This window comes from Piliocolobus tephrosceles, chromosome 9 (assembly GCF_002776525.5).
Source record: "Piliocolobus tephrosceles isolate RC106 chromosome 9, ASM277652v3, whole genome shotgun sequence".
In the NCBI taxonomy this organism is placed as follows: Eukaryota; Metazoa; Chordata; class Mammalia; order Primates; family Cercopithecidae; genus Piliocolobus; species Piliocolobus tephrosceles.
This window is the reverse complement of record NC_045442.1, coordinates 108,355,243-108,371,152: the sequence shown is the minus strand read 5'-3', so window position 1 is coordinate 108,371,152 and position 15,910 is coordinate 108,355,243. Positions and strand designations below refer to the sequence as shown.

Here is a 15,910-nt window from a genome sequence, read left to right as displayed (position 1 = left end):
TCTTAAGCTGAATAGTAGACAAACAGGTGTGCTTTTTACTAGGACTCTTTAAATTATACATGTGGGTTATAATGTACTCTTGTGTTTCTCTTATATTTCTTATTTTTAAAACATACAACTGCATTTTTCTGAAAATCTATTATATAAAAATGTCCTTGATAGTTTATGGTGATCCTATTAAATCTTCAGAAAAACTTTATTAGTATTTATTTATTATAAATACTAATAAAAATCTATTATATAAAAATGTCCTTGATAGTTTATGGTGATCCTATTAAATCTTCAGAAAAACTTTATTTAAAACTTTATTTAAACAAGTGCGGTGGCTCACGCTTGTTATCCCAGCACTTTGGGAGGCCGAGGAAGGTGGATTGCTTGAGGCCAGGAGTTCGAGGCCAGCCTTGGCAACATAGGGAGATCCACATCTCTACAAAAAGACTCTGCCTCCTTAAAGAATAAAAATGCAACTGAACTTAAATCAACAAAGATCTTTTTATTTTTCTCAATTTTCTCACATTTTCATGTCACCATGGCACTCATGTGAACAGCCTGGGACTTTGTTCTTCTCTGTCCCATAAAAATAACAAAACCAACGTTTATTGGGCATCTGCTATGTGCCAGTGCTAAGCACTTTACATGCATTTAAGCCTCATTTGAGATAGGTACGTTTGTAATCCCCATATTACAGATAAGGAAAATGAGGCTTAAAGAAATACGCTCAAAGCAGAGTTGGTAAGAGGCGAGTCAGGGATATGAGAACACATCTGGGTCTAGAGCCCATGCTTCACACTATGCTGTCTGCTCAAATAACTGCCTAATCTTTTTCTTCTGTCTCTTTGATCTCTATTCCGTCTCCCTTGTTTGTTCCCATTGACTCACTTCATTTGTGATCACCCACTCAGGTAGTGGTAGGCACCAGATATGTATTTACCAACTACTGCATGCCAGGTGCTCTGCTGCGTATCAGGAGCACAGTGACAAACAAGGGTCCTGTTTATACCTCCATGCAGCCTGCAGGGGCACCCACCTACTTCCTGGAATATGCGGGAGACCCTTTACTTTTTTCCCTCCCCTCCTATTCCCCTTACTGGCTCCAGGCTGATCTTTCTAACCTGTGACCCTGGTCACAGCATTGCACATCCTCAATGGGAACGTTAAGCTGCTCAGTGCCATCTGCAGGGCCCCTCGTGACCTGTACCTGCCTACCTAAAGGTGTAAGCTCCAACTCTGTCCAGGTGGAACTCTTCACTCCAAAAATGCCACACTGCTTGTAATTATGTCAGAATGCTCTGCTCTCACAGCTATACCTGCTTGATTTCTCTGCTTTCTCCCTTTTCCCCCACCTGATAAATTCCTATTTCTCCTTCAAAATCCAGCTCTACCCTCCTGTCCCCTAGGAGGCCTTTCTTCAGTTTTCAAACTAGGGTGCATCTTTCTCTATGCTCCCATTGCAACTTTTATCTTCCTTTTTTGAATGTTATGGTTCTGTGTAAATGACTACAAGCTCCTTGAGACTTTAGGGAAGGGAACTGAGATTCCCTGTGTTCATGTCATTAATGTATACCTGGCACATAATATATGCTGAATGAACAGTTGTTAAATGAATGAGTGAACATATAAATGGAGGAATTAATGAATAAATTAAATATGTGCCTAAAAGACATGTGGTGTTAGATTACTATCTCATATTATACCTTATGCTTGCTAAGCATAAGGATGCTTCAAGTGAACTTTCTAAGCTGTCCAAGTAATGTGTGATAACACGTAAGCCCCACCAGGGCCCCTGTGTTTGCGATGAGAGTGACTGAAAGTGGAACAGATTCCACGGGGATCTTGCCTTAGGATACTACACATTCAAGCTGGTAGAATAAGAACATTCTTTTTATCCTCCAGGTGCATAGATAATGCAGCATTACATTTTAGACATGAGACAAGAACTCTGCCCAATCTTTTTTTTTTCTGATTGGAATAATTTTATACGTGAGTGATGTCTTTTAATAATGTAATTAATGGAGTTCCATCCAATTCTTTTCTTTTTCTTCTCCTCTTCAGTCCTTTAAGAAATGAAGAGAAGACACTGTATGGATAGCGAAGATTGGTCTTTCCCTGGAGAACTGCTTGAGTGTTGCTTTGGCTATGGTGCTGACTTAGTGGCCATGCACAGTGACGTGGGGGGTCCTGGCTGGCATCGGTTCATCTGGCCTCAACCTTAGGGACTGTGTTAACTTCCTATTGCCACTGTAACAAATGACCACCACTTAGTGGCTTAAAGCCATGCAAATCCAATATCATATGGTTGGGGAGGTCAGAAGTCTGAAGCTGTGTCTGATGTCCTTGACCTTTCAGCTTCCAGGGGCTCCTCACGTTGCTTGGCTTGTGACCCTCCTTGGATCTTCGAAGTGCGTCACTGCAACCTCTGCTTCCATCATGTCTCTTTTTTCTGCTTCCAGCACCTTCTGTCTCCCTCTTGTAAAGATCCTTGTGATTACACTGAACCCTCCTGGCTAATCCAGTATAATCTCCCCATCTCAAGACCCTTAATCATCTCTGCAGAGTCCCTTCCAGGGATGAGGACATCTTTGGGGGCCCCTTATTCTGTCTATCACAGAGCCAAATGAACAGTCAGTGTTCAGGAGCAGAGTGAATAAGCATCGGGCATCCCACATGTGGGCAGTGAGAGGATAGACTCCTGCTGCAGTCCCCGTCCCACGTAAAATCAGGATGACCTCCCTGGGATACTTTCCTGGGGCCCAAAAACCGGGCTCCTGCGTGTAAGGGTTTGCAATAGATTTTTCCCCACTGAATTTAATAAACCTAAAGATAGGCACATTCTAAAGCATTTTTACATAGTAAAAACTTTTTAGCAATCAAATAATGAGATTTTTTTCAGAAGCACAAATAGTTTACATTCTACACTCTCAATGTGTAACATTTTGGTTTCTGCTTTTAGTTAAGAAATTCTGGTGGGTTGGAGCCCCTGGTAGAGCTGCTACGATCCAAGAATGATGAAGTGAGGAAGCACGCCAGTTGGGCAGTGATGGTCTGTGCTGGTGACGAGCTGACGGCCAATGAATTATGCAGGCTCGGGTGAGTGGGTGCCATCTCAAGTTTCTGGCTCAGATGAAGAGCAGAAGATGGAGAGGCACACTCTTCAGGTCCAAAGAATTCCAAGCCAAGTCTCCGCTGCTCTCTCAGTCCACAGAAGCTCTGCATGTCCCCAGGGCATGCCTTGGCCTGGAGGCAGAGGGTTCCCCATTCATCGCATCTGAACGCTCCCTCACTGCCCTTGAAAAAAACACCTTCAATATTTTTTTCTAACCCCTTTATCTTGATGAATGCTTCTCTTTTACTTTCTTCTGCTACTGCCAAACAAATTCTATTTGTCTCCCAACTTTCAAGGCTAAAATTAAATGGGCAAGCCGTGTCTACCACCTCTATTTCTTTCCCACCCATCTCAAACTTTCACCAGAAGTCCACATTTCACCACCCTCACCAATCAGTTCTGTTGACCAAAAACAGATGAGTTTGTTGCCTTTAACAAATCAGCGAACAGGGTTTTAAGTTTCATTTCGTTTCTTTCTTTCTCTTTCTTTCTTTTCTTTCTTTCTTTCTTTCTTTCTTTCTTTCTTTCTTTCTTTCTTTCTTCCTTCCTTCCTTCCTTCCTTCCTTCCTTCCTTCCTTCCTTTCTTTCTTTCTTTCTTTCTTTCTTTCTTTCTTTCTTTCTCTTTTTCTTTCTTTCTTTCGCATTCCTTCCTTCCTTCCTCTTTCTTTCTTCTTTCTTTCTTTTTTCTTTTCTTCCTTTTTTTCCTTCGTTTTTTTGGCAGAGTCTTGCTCTGTTGCCCAGGCTAAAGTGCAATGGTGCAATCTCAGCTCACTGCAACCTCTGCCTCCTGGGTTCGCAATTCTGCTGTCTCAGCCTCCCGAGTAGCTGGGATTACTTTTTTGTATTTTTAATAGAGATGAGGTTTTGCCATGTTAGCCAGGCTGGTCTCGAACTCATGACCTCAAGTAATCAGCCCACCTCAGCCTCCCAAAGTGCTGGGGATTACAGGCATGAGCCATTACATCCAGCCCCAGGTTTTAAGTTTCTATAGACAGGTTTCATTTATTAATTTCTAAACATTTGGATTCTTTGCCTATATTGTCCAGTTAGATGAAAAAGTTGAGGTCCAATACTAATTTTGCTTTTAGATGAACAAAGAACTTTTTCCCCCAAAAGCGTCCTTTTCACCTGTTTGAACGTGAGTTACTACTTGGCATATGTATCCTTAAGAAGGGCAGATTTGCCTTTATAATTCTGTCAGTATTACTTTATCTAAGAGGGTGGGGGAGGCTTTAAGCTCCATCTCCATTCTTCCTTCAGGGTCTGAAGTCAGTACATAAATGGAGACTCAGTATTCGATGGCTTGTATAAAGCGAGTAATGCTTTTTGCTTTTATTGACAGGGCTTTAGATATCCTCGAAGAAGTTAACCTATCAGGAACTCGGAAAAATAAATTCAGTGAGGCAGCTTATAATAAGTTGCTCAACAACAATCTTTCCCTGAAATACAGCCAGACTGGCTATTTGTCATCAAGTAACATAATTAACGATGGATTCTATGATTATGGTCGGGTAAGTGACAGCATTTATTTGCAGTTTAGTATGTACAATAATAATTTGTCTTTAATCCTGATGCCATTACATTGCGATTTCATAATCACCTAATGTAATTTATATATTTTTACAGGCAGAAACTTGAAAATCAGCACTTTATTCTTAACTTTAGTTACAAGATTTTGCATTTTTTTGTTCAGTTTTAACTAGAATCTGCTTACTTGTAATTAAATCAGCTTGCTTGTGGCAGTCTCAAGTTTCAGATAAGACACAAAAGAAGAGCTGGGTGGGCATGGTGATGCATACCTGTAGCCCCAGCTATTCAGGGGGCTGAAGCAGGAGGATTACTTGAGACCAAGAGCCCAGGGGTTTGAGGCTACAGTGCACTATGGTTGTGCCTGGAATAGACATTGCACTCCAGCCCAGGCAGCACAGCAAGACCCTGTCAAAAAAAAAAAGTACAAAAGAAGGAGCAGGTGACATGGCTCATGCCTGTAATCCCAGAACTTTGGGAGTCTGAGGGAGGAGAATCACTTGAGGCAGGAGTTCGAGATCAGCCTGGGGAACATAGTGAGACCGTGTCTCTATAAAAAACTTTAAAACATTAGCTGGGTATGGTGGCATGTATCTGTAGTCCGATCTACTCAGGAGGAGTTAGGAGAATGACTTGAGCCCAGAGTTTGAGGATGCAGTGAGCTATGATCACACCACTGCCCTCCAACCTGTCTTTTTTTAAAAAAAAAGTAGCATTCAAAATTTGGGGGTTCTATTATTTCTATTACATGAATGTTGAGAGAAGTGAGAAGCCAGAAATTAAAATATTGAGGACCCTTTTTACATGATTGGTTTAGTCAGTATTTTCTACTTCTTCTGGAAACCAAAAGCAATGAGGAGAATGGGGAAAATGTTAAAAACCCACAAATCCCATTTTAAGCAAAACTAGGAAGCAGATATGATCTGCAGACTTCAAAAAATGTTAAGGGTTGCCAAAAGCTCCCAAGATCAAGCAGAAGCTTGCAGGAAGAAAAAGGAAAAGGAAAAAAATACATCACAGAGAGGAACAAGGGAGCTAGAGATGGCAGAGCTCAGAAAGCAAGCACAACTAACACTGTATACTTCCTGAGGTCACGGGAAAACTCAGAAGTGCAAAAGCTGTAAGTGTGGTTTGCCAGGCAGGTGCAAGAACTCAGGACATGGGGAGTGAGGCTGACAGCAGAAAGCCTTCTTGGACCAATTTGGTTCCAAGAAGCAGAGGAGACAGGGCCATAAGTCACATCACTGAGCCCCGGTTGCAGGAAGCACTCAATCGTGGTAGTGGAGAACTAGAGAAAATTTGAATAATTCAAAACAGCTTGCCTAAAACTTGACTCTTACTCTCCCTTCTGCCTCCCCCACCTCCTGCCATCACCGCTGTACCCTGTAACACACATAAACCACTAAGAAATCGCTCCCAGGAAGCCCATCTCCTTCAATGATAATAATTTTAAAAGAATGTTGCAGCATCAGAACAAAGCAGCTTTAAGAAAACCAACGTGGGGCCGAATGCGGTGACTCACGCCTGTAATCCCAGCACTTTGGGAGGCAGAGGCGGGCAGATCATGAGGTCAGGAGATAGAGACCATCCTGGCTAACACGGTGAGACCCCGTCTCTACTAAAAATACAAAAATTAGCCGGCCATGGTGGCGCATGCCTGTAATCCCAACTACTCAAGAGGCTGAGGCAGGAGAATCACTTGAACCCTGGAGGCAGAGGTTGCAGTGAGCTGAGATGGCACAACTGCACTCCAGCCTGGGCAACACAGTGAGACTCTATCTCAAAAAAAGGAAAAAAAAAAAAAAAAAAGAGAGAGAGAGAGAGAAATGAGAGGCGCCATAGAGGGAGAACAGAGCAGGCAGAGACAGGATGAGGGGCTCTGAAATGCTGGGAATCCCTGAGGTGGTGGGCAGTTGCAATTTTAGAAGTTGTGGTCAGGTGGGTCTCACTGAGGGGGTGATCATTTCCAAGCCAAAACTTGCAGGAGGTGAGGGCCTTAGTCCCGGGCAAATCTTGAGCTGAGGAAGTCCTGGGCAAATCTGGGGTTATTTTCTAGGCAGAGGAAACAACCAGTGCAAGTGCCATGAGGTGAATATATGCATGGCATGTGCTAGGCACAGCAGGAAGGCCAGTGCAACTAGAGCTGGGCTAGCGAAGTGGGAGGAGAGCAGATCGGAGACCAGAGAGCTAACGAAGGCCAGGTCATGTGAGTCCTGGAGAACATTGGAAGGATGTGGCCTTTACTCTGAATGGAACAGGATCCACGGCAGGTCCTGGGCAGAAGAATGACAGGATTGGTCTTATTTTAAAAGGCTCACTTTTGCCTTCTTTCCAAAGGACCATGAAACGTATCTTGGATGAGAAAGGGATTCAACTATAACTTAATTGGAAAAAGATCTCAAAAGTGATCTAGTCTAGCCCTCTTCCTCCAAGCTGGTGAAACTGCCTGCACAGGGCTTTGTCTAGCCTACTTTTAGATACACTCAACACTTTTAGTCATCTGTTCCAGTACTCAGTTACTTTTGCAGGCAGTCAGTTCTCCCTTAGGTATATAGATGGATTTGCCAATCCAAATACTTCCAGGGGCCAAGATGATAATGATGGGATGAAACAGCTGAGTGTAAAGCAATCAAGATGATAAGGAACTGGATCTGTCCTGCCCAAAGGCAAGAACATCCACAAGCTTCAGGTTCCTATTTCTAATTTTATGAATGTATATTGTACATGTGTGTGTGAAATGAGATAGCGCAAACAGCTGAGAACATATTCTGTCTGTTTTCATTTTCAAAAATATGACCCATGCAGATACTACTTTTTGGTCCTTAAATTATCTTACAGATAAATCCTGGCACCAAACTGTTGCCTTTGAAGGAGCTCTGCTTACAAGAACCAAGTGACCTACGGGCTGTACTCTTAATCAACAGTAAATCTGATGTGTGAGTCTTCGCAGGGAGAGGGGAAGCAAGGAAGCACATATTGCTTGTTGTTGTTGTTTCTCCATCAACATGTGAATATGCGAAGATCCCAGACTCTTTTCTCCGGTATCTAGCACCTCCATGAAAACAAACACTGGCTCATAAAATCATAGCCTGACATGGAATAACCATGAAATAGCCACCACTGCAGATCAATGTGCTCTCTGCTCTCTCTTTGACTCCATACTGCCAGTCAGTTTCAAGTGTGTTCTGAAGTCAAGGCCTCTTACCATGGAGTCATTGAAGAAAGTGTAAATAGCAGCAAATTGAGATGAATCCTGTTTACAGTTCTCCAGGACTATGTGCTGGAATACAGTTACCACCCAACATTTTTCTTCTGAAATAAGAAGTAAATGGTAGAGCTAAAAAGTAAAGCTTCCATGGTCTTCTTTAAAATGATCATGGCCGGGCACGGTGGCTCATGCCTGTAATCCCAGCACTTTGGGAGGCGGAGGCAGGCAGATCACAAGGTCAGGAGATCAAGGCCAACATGGTGAAACCCTGTCTCTACTAAAAAATACAAAAATTAGTTGGGTGTGGTGGCACACACCTGTAATCCCAGCTACTCGGGAGGCTGAGGCAGGAGAATCGCTGAACCCGGGAGGCAGAGGTTGCAGTGAGCTGAGATTGTACTGCCACTGCTCTCTAGGCTGGCAGCAGAGCGAGATTCCGTCTCAAAAAAAGAAAAACTAAAAAAAAAGGGAGAGAGAGAGAGAGAGATCATGTATATCTATATATCCATATAGTATTTATGTGATATATTTTATACAAATAATTTCTGTTCTAGCTTATGAAAGGCTTTATAATAGTCTTTTTGCAGTGGCTCACACCTATAATCCCAACACTTTGTGAGGTTGATACAGGCAGATCCTTTGAGCTCAGGAGTTTGAGACCAGCTTGGACAACACGGTGAAACCCCAGCTATACAAAAAATACAAAAATTAGCCGGGTATGGTGGCGCATGCCTGTAGTCCCAGCCACTTGGGGGACTGAGGTGGAAGGATCGCTTGAGCTCCGGAGGTCAAGGCTGCAGTGAGCCATAATCGTACCACTGCACCCCAGCCTGGGCGACAGAGTGAGATCCTGTCTCAAAGAACAAACAAAGAAAAAATAACTTCTCCTTTATACTTCAAAAATAGTATGTCACTGTTAAGAGTCAGCTCCAGCCGGGCTCGGTGGCTCATGCCTGTAATCCCAGCATTTTGGGAGGCCGAGGTGGGTGGATCATGAGGTCAGGAGATCGAGACCATCTTGGCTAACACGATGAAACCCCCATCTCTACTAAAAATACAAAAAATTAGCCAGGCATGGTGGCAGGCGCCTGTAGTACCAGCTACTTGGGAGGCTGAGGTAGGAGAATGGCGTGAACCCAGTAGGCAGAGCTTGCAGTGAGCGAGATCGCGCCACTGCACTCCAGCCTGGGCGACAGAGCAAGACTCTCTCAAAAAAAAAAAAAAAAAAGAAAGAAAGAAAGAAAAAAAGTCAGCTCCAGTTATGACTTTTGGAAAAAAATCTGTTTTGTGGACTAAAACCATAATCTATTGACAAATAGATTATTTTAATCTCTATATAATTTTAAATGTGTAAACTTTTAGTTCTCCACCTTCATCTATGGAAGATAAATCAGATGTTGGTTATGGACGAAGTATTTCTTCTTCATCTTCCTTAAGAAGATCAAGTAAAGAAAAGACCAAGTAAGAAAATGATGTTTTATCTATATGCAAATAGCGTTCCCTTTAATTTGAGTGTGAAAAAAATGTTTTAGATTTTAGATTTGGGCGATTTGGTTTTTATTCTTCTTATGGCAATACAGTTGCACAATTGCCTTTCACATTGCTATAGGAAAGATCTCTGGAATGGGAGCCAGGAAATCTGGTTTCACATTCGATTTCGCCCTGTGGACCTGCAGTGATTTGGGCCACATGATTTAGTGTCTGTGTGGATTTCCTTTCCTTAGCTGTGGATGAAATAATGCCGGGTCCCTGGCTTCATGATGGGGAAAGGAATCAAATCATATAATGAAATAAAAATTGTATAATGAAGTAAAAATGCCTTGTAAGCTCTAAATGCAAATGTAATGTATTGTTATTTTCCGTATGATTGAAATTGGTTGTGGTTTTTTTTCAAATGACAAGAAAAAATAGTTATCATTTTAGTGCTGGATTTGGATCTCCCATAGAAGACAAATCGGAGCCAACTTCTGGACGAAATACTGTTCTCAGCAAAAGCGCCACCAAAGAAAAAGGATGGAGGTAAGAAAGTGTCCTGAGTTCCTCATTACCCAGCCAGACTGGTGGAAGGGAGGGGTGGCTCTTCAATAGGAAGCTTTCTTCTAACATCATCGTGTTGAACCAGGCAAGACTCATGAGATGAAATTAAAAAGGAACTTGATTTTTGTCTCTTACCATCTCTTTAAAACTTACCTGGAGAGAATTGTCTTCTGTCTCTGGCCAGAAACTCGGGTCACTTGGATCACTTGTAGGAACAACAGAGTCCTACAGTCGCTTGAATTAAAACATGACAACAGGGACAGCAGTCTTTAGACAGCCCTTTGAAAGCCCAACCCTGGGTAACCAACTTGGTGTGAGGGTTTCTGCTTCCTGCTGCTGCCTTTTGCAGGTGGGGAACCCCACACCCAGGTGTGTGGTCCTGCCCTCTCTCCTCCCACCCCACTTTTGCTTCCATAGCCCTCCCTGCCTCCCTCACTGTCTCTGACCTTCCATGGGAAAAGGAACGAGGAGGAGGAGAGGCAAATAGGGCAACGCTCTTACTTGGTTGGGACAATTGTAATGTCCTTTTAAGGTCTGTGCATTTTTTTTCTTGTTTTCCTGAGGCGGAGTCTTCCTCTGTCACCCAGGCTGGAGTGCAGTGGCACCATCTCCTATCTTGGCTCACTGCAACCTCTGCCTCCTGGGTTCAAGCAATTCTCCTGCCTCAGCCTCCTGAGTAGCTAGGATTACAGGTGTAAGCCACCATGCTTGGCTAATTTTTGTATTTTTACTAGAGACGGGGTTTCACCCTGTTGGCCAGGCTGGTCTCGAACTCCTGATCTCATGATCTGTCCGCCTTGGCCTCCCAAAGTGCTAGGATTACAGGCATGGGCCACCCTGCTTGGCCCTACATGTTTACATATTTTTAAAACATACTTCTCCTGTGAGAACTTTCCTGGATTCTTTGAAAACCTGTATTGAGTTATGGTAGACTTAAGCCTGTAAGGGCCATGGTGGCATTGGAGGCTGTGGAGAGCGGATACCAGACCCCTGCTTTCCAAGGAGGCTGCGCCCCAGGTCTCCCAAGGCGTAGGCAGTGGTTTGCCTCCTCCTTAGCCTGCTTTATCTTCTGCTCTGACTTTCTTCTCTGTTGTTACAGTCTCTGCTGCTCAATATTCTCATCACTGCTTCTCATCTGCTCCTGTGGTTCCAGTCCCATAGCTTCCGCTTGCTCTCTCCTCCCCTTCCCTGTCCTTCCCTTCCTTCCCTTTCCTTCTCTTCCCTTCCCTCCAGCTTCCCTGTCCTTCTCTTCCTTCTGCTTCTTTGTCCTTCCCCTCCCTCCCCTTACCTGTTCTTCTCTTCTCTTCCCTTCCCTCCCGTCTCTTTCCCTCCGCTTCCCTTCCCTTCTCTCTTCTCTCTCCCCTTCCTTCCCATTCCCCGACCTACCCTCTTCTCTCTCCTTCCCTTTCCTCTCCTCTCCTTCCTTTCTCTCCCCCTCCTTCCTTTCCCTCCCCCCTCCTTCCTTTCCCTCCCCCCTCCTTCCTTTCCCTCCCCCCTCCTTCCTTTCTCTCCCCTTTCCTTCGCTTTCCCTTCCCTTTCCTTCCCTTCCCTCCCCTCTTTCCCTTCTCTCTCCTCCCCTCGCTTTTCCTTCCCACCCCTTCCCTGCCCTCCCCTCCCCTCCTTTCTTTCCCTCCCCTCTCCTTCCCTTCCCTGTTCTTCCCTTCCCTCCTCTCTCCCTTCCTTTCCCTGTTCTTCTCTTCTCTTCCTTCCTCTCTTTCCCTTCCCTCCCCTTCTCCCCCCTTCCTTCCCATTCCCTGACCTACCCTCTTCTCTCTCCTTTCCTCTCTTCTCCTCTCCTTCCTTTCCCTCCCCTTTCCTTCCCTTTCCCTCCCCTTTCCTTCCCTTTCCCTCCCCACTCCTGCCCTTCCCTCCCCTCTCTTTCCTTCCCTCCCCTCTCCTTCCCTTCCCTTCCCTTCCCTTCCCTGTTATTCCCTTCCCTCTTCTCTCTTTCCCTTTTCTCCTCTCTCCTTCCCTTCCCTCCTCTCTCCTTCCCTTTCCTTTCCTTTCCATTCCTGGTCCTTCTCTTTGTTTTGCTCTGCCCTACCCTTTGGCCTCTCTGAGCTTCTCCCCACTGGACTAAAAGCTCCTCAAGAACAAGGACATGTTCTTATTTGAACAATTTCTTTTCATCCCCTGTATTTAGTGCAGTGCCTGACTGGCACTCACAGGCATTCACATTTATTCAAAAGAACAGAAATCCAAACTTTGGCAGGAAAAGGTTATTTCTGACAAGTTCCACACTTGTAAACGATGCATCTGGAGCAAATAGGTTACCTTCTCTTTATCTCTGTTTCCTCATCCATAAAACTGAAATAAAAATAGAACTGTTTTTCATAGTGCTGTTGTAAGCCTCAAGTAAGTCACTACGTGTGAAATTCTTAGCGCAGTGCCTGGCACATGGTAAACAGTCAACAAATGTCAGCTCCTGTTACTATTATTATTGTTGTAATAAGCAGTTGCAAGGAGCCAAAACCCACTCCAACTGTACAAGGCTATAAAGGAATTCAGTGCAGGGATGCAGAGGGTCCTCAATGGGACAGGTGACAAATGCAGGGCCCGCCCATCTCTCTTCCTCTCCCTCTTTCTCCCTCCACCTGCATGGTAACTTACTTGCACTTGCTTCCTTGCTTCCTTTTTTTTAACGGCCTCACCTCTAACTGTAGCTTGCATGTGGCTTTGGTTTGCTAAGGGACCAAATCTGGCCCCAATTCCAAAACAGCCTCCTAGTTCAAAAGCCTGGCAGCAATCAAGTACAATCTCTCTCTGTGTCTTCGTGCATTTTCAGGAGACTCAATCTCATTTTCACAGGCCATCCGGAACGTTGGCTGCCTCTGCAACAAGTGTTCCCCTTTAGTCTACCCAGTTATGGCCCTGGGAAAGACTCAGCCTTCTGCTGCCTTGCTAGGGACAGGCCACTTGACTGATGAGCAGCCACAGGACCCTGTTGTACATGTAGTCCCTCAATCAAAGCGCACCTTTCCCTCTGGTCCTCACCCAGACGGGTGAATACATCAGCTTTCATCTTTAGTTCTTCTGCTCTTCTTGGCTTTTTAAAATTGTCTTATTTTTCTTACAGCTCAATCTGGTTCTTAATCCTAAACCTTTTGGGCAATGCTTCTGGGTGGGAACTCACTTTGTGTACTTGCAAATATCAAGCTGCTAATCTTCACACGGCTATAGTTTGCTTTATTGTGATATTTGACACTGACATTTTCCGTAACACTGTGAAGCACTCACATCTTGATCTCATTAGATCCATGTCACTTTGTTCTATGGATAAATCCCTTCTTTTTTGGCCCTTGGTGCTATCTTTTCATCCTTTGCAATACTGTAAATATCAGTGTTCTCCAAAAGTAGTACTCCTACTCCTACTCTCCATAGTTTTAGCTCCCATTCCAAAGCTGGGACCCTTCTCTTGAGTCCAGACCTGTGTGTCCAGTTGCCTGGTGGAGTCCTCTGCCTTGTCACTCTGAAGGCACCTTAGGTTCAATATGTTCCAACCTGACCTCATTGTTCACCGCAGCTCCCAAGCTCCCTCCCCCTCTCTTCCCTATGCTTGTTCATGTTAACCATATTCCCATACAATCACCCATGCCTAGGAATCATCTTGAAGTCCTTCTCATTTATCCCCAATATGGAATGACCAAGACAGTCCTGTCCACTCTATGTCTTAACTCTCCTACATCTATTTCTTCCTTTCATTTTCACTTTTACTTCCCTAGTTCAGGCCTTTTTGTTGTATATCAATCACAGCAACCTCCTTATTGTACTGTAAATCCTCCCACTTTCACATAGCCCCACATAAATCCATCCTCCATGCATGTGCCCCCACAGGTGTAAGGCCCCACCTTTTTTTTTTTTTTTTTTTTTTTTGAGACAGTCTCACTCTCTCACCAGGATGAAGTGCAGTGGTGTGATCCCGGCTCACTGCAACTTCTGCCTCCCAGGTTCACGCAATTCTCATGCCTCAGCCTCCTGAGTAGCTGGGATTACAGGTGCGTGCCATCCATCATGCCCAGCTCTTTTTTTTTTTTTTTTTTTTTAATTTTTATTAGAGACGGGGTTTTATTAGAGACCATGTTGGCCATGCTGGTCTCAAACTCCTGGCCTCGTGTGATCCGCCCACCTTGGCCTCCCAAAATGCTGGCATTACAGGCGTGAACCACCATGGCCAGCCACTACACACCTTTTTAAATGAAAGTCAGATCATATGACTCTGCCTAAAACAAAGTTCCCTCTCATCTTATAGCTAAAGCCCAAACTCCAAGCATGGCCTACCCTGGAATAGCCTTTCTTGTTTTGTGGCAAGTTCCTATTCATTCTTTATTTTCTTTACAGCTTTGTTTTTGTGAAGCCTTCTCTGATCACACCAGGGTAAATATTTACTTTGTGCTCATTTTTTGTGATTTTGGGTTTTTAATTATTTATTTAGCTATAGTTTTTTCTCACTTTATTGAGGCTTTATTGACAAATGAATTATTATGTACATTTAAACATGATGTTTTGATATCTGTGCACACTGTGAAATGTTTACCACGATTAAGTTAATCAACACTGGGCCGGGCGCCGTGGCTCACGCCTGTAATCCCAGCACTTTGGGAGGCCGAGACGGGCGGATCACGAGATCAGGAGATCGAGACCATCCTGGCTAACACGGCGAAACCCCGTCTCTACTAAAAATACAAAAAACTAGCCGGGTGTGTTGGCGGGCGCCTGTAGTCCCAGCTACTCGGGAGGCTGAGGCAGGAGAATGGCGTGAACCCGGGAGGCGGAGCTTGCAGTGAGCTGAGATCCGGCCACTGCACTCCAGCCTGGGTGACAGAGCGAGACTCCATCTCAAAAAAAAAAAAAAAAAAAAAGTTAATCAACACTTCCATCACCTCACAGAGTTCCCTTTTGTTTTCTGTAGTTCTGTGGTGAGAACATTGAAATTTACTCTCTTAGTAAATTTCACGTATATAATACAGTATTATTAGATATAATATAATGTCTCCATGCTGTACATTAGATCTCCAGAACACAGCCATCAGTCATCCTGTGAAACTGAAACTCCTCTGTGAATGGATTCCATCTCATCCATAGCCTGCACTGATTTGTGTTGATTAATGTTCTTTCTTACTAAACAATGAGCTGTTTGAGATCCGGGACCATGGCTTTTTTTTAAATCTTTATATCCATAGAGCCTAGAATAGTATCAGGCTCATCAAGGGCAGTAAAAAATGATTTATCAATTAAATATTAAAAATTACTTTAATTATTGAATGCTGCTTGTTGAAAGGAACAGATGTTTGACTCCTTTACCATATGCCCAGGGAGAACAAATATAAACAAATGAGAATAATTATTCCTTCTTTGTACTGTCTTCACTCTCCTTCCTTCTCTGCACATTCTGGCAGCTCACTCCCCATTTCAAGATAAACCCTGATACACTTCTAGGATTTAAGAGGATTTTGGCATGAGGGTTAACTCAGAGACTTTGGATTCAGACACAACTGCCTTGGTCTTCTGAACTGTAAATGAAAATGATGATCCCTGCCTCAAAGAGCTGCTGTAAGAGGTGATATGGTGTGAGGAAAGTGCCTGACCATCATCTAGCACACTTAGGAGCTCGATGTGTGTCCCTTCTCTCTTCCCTTTTTAGCCTTTGGTCCACTGAGGGGTAGATTAGCCATAGCCCTGTTGTCCTGTTGTCTTATCTTTTGGTCAACCCTTCTTGTCTTGTGACTATTAAAACTTTAGACTCCTAGAAATAGAATAAAATATTTTAACTGCATTCATCTGGTAAGCCACTGAAAATATTTTATGTTAAAAAGAGCGAGACAATAGCAAAGACATGGGATCAACCTAAATGCCCATCAATGATAGACTGGATAAATAAAACGTGGTATATATACACCATGGAATATTGTGCAACCACAAAAAAGAATGAAATCATGTTCTTTACAGGGCCATGGATGGAGCTGGAGGCCATTATCCTTAGCAAACTGATGCAGGAACAGAAAACCAAACACTGTGTGTTCTCACTTGTAAGTGGG

General features: G+C 43.8%; 1 protein-coding gene across 4 annotated transcripts in view; it reads left to right on the top strand.

Annotated features, from left to right (window-relative positions):
- The window catches only part of ARMC3 (armadillo repeat containing 3), a 122,800-nt gene that overhangs the window by 82,147 nt on the left and 24,743 nt on the right, over positions 1–15,910 (top strand). For 2 of the 4 annotated variants that reach the window (XM_023223229.2, XM_023223224.3), the window contains 5 exons: positions 2,951–3,087; positions 4,446–4,614; positions 7,469–7,566; positions 9,201–9,299; positions 9,741–9,857. In XM_023223229.2, the coding sequence (XP_023078997.1) occupies positions 2,951–3,087; positions 4,446–4,614; positions 7,469–7,566; positions 9,201–9,299; positions 9,741–9,857 (620 nt within the window). Of the gene's footprint in view, positions 1–2,950; positions 3,088–4,445; positions 4,615–7,468; positions 7,567–9,200; positions 9,300–9,740; positions 9,858–15,271; positions 15,649–15,910 lie in introns of those variants that run through there. The other 2 variants (XM_023223226.2, XM_023223225.3) reach the window with 2 other exon arrangements.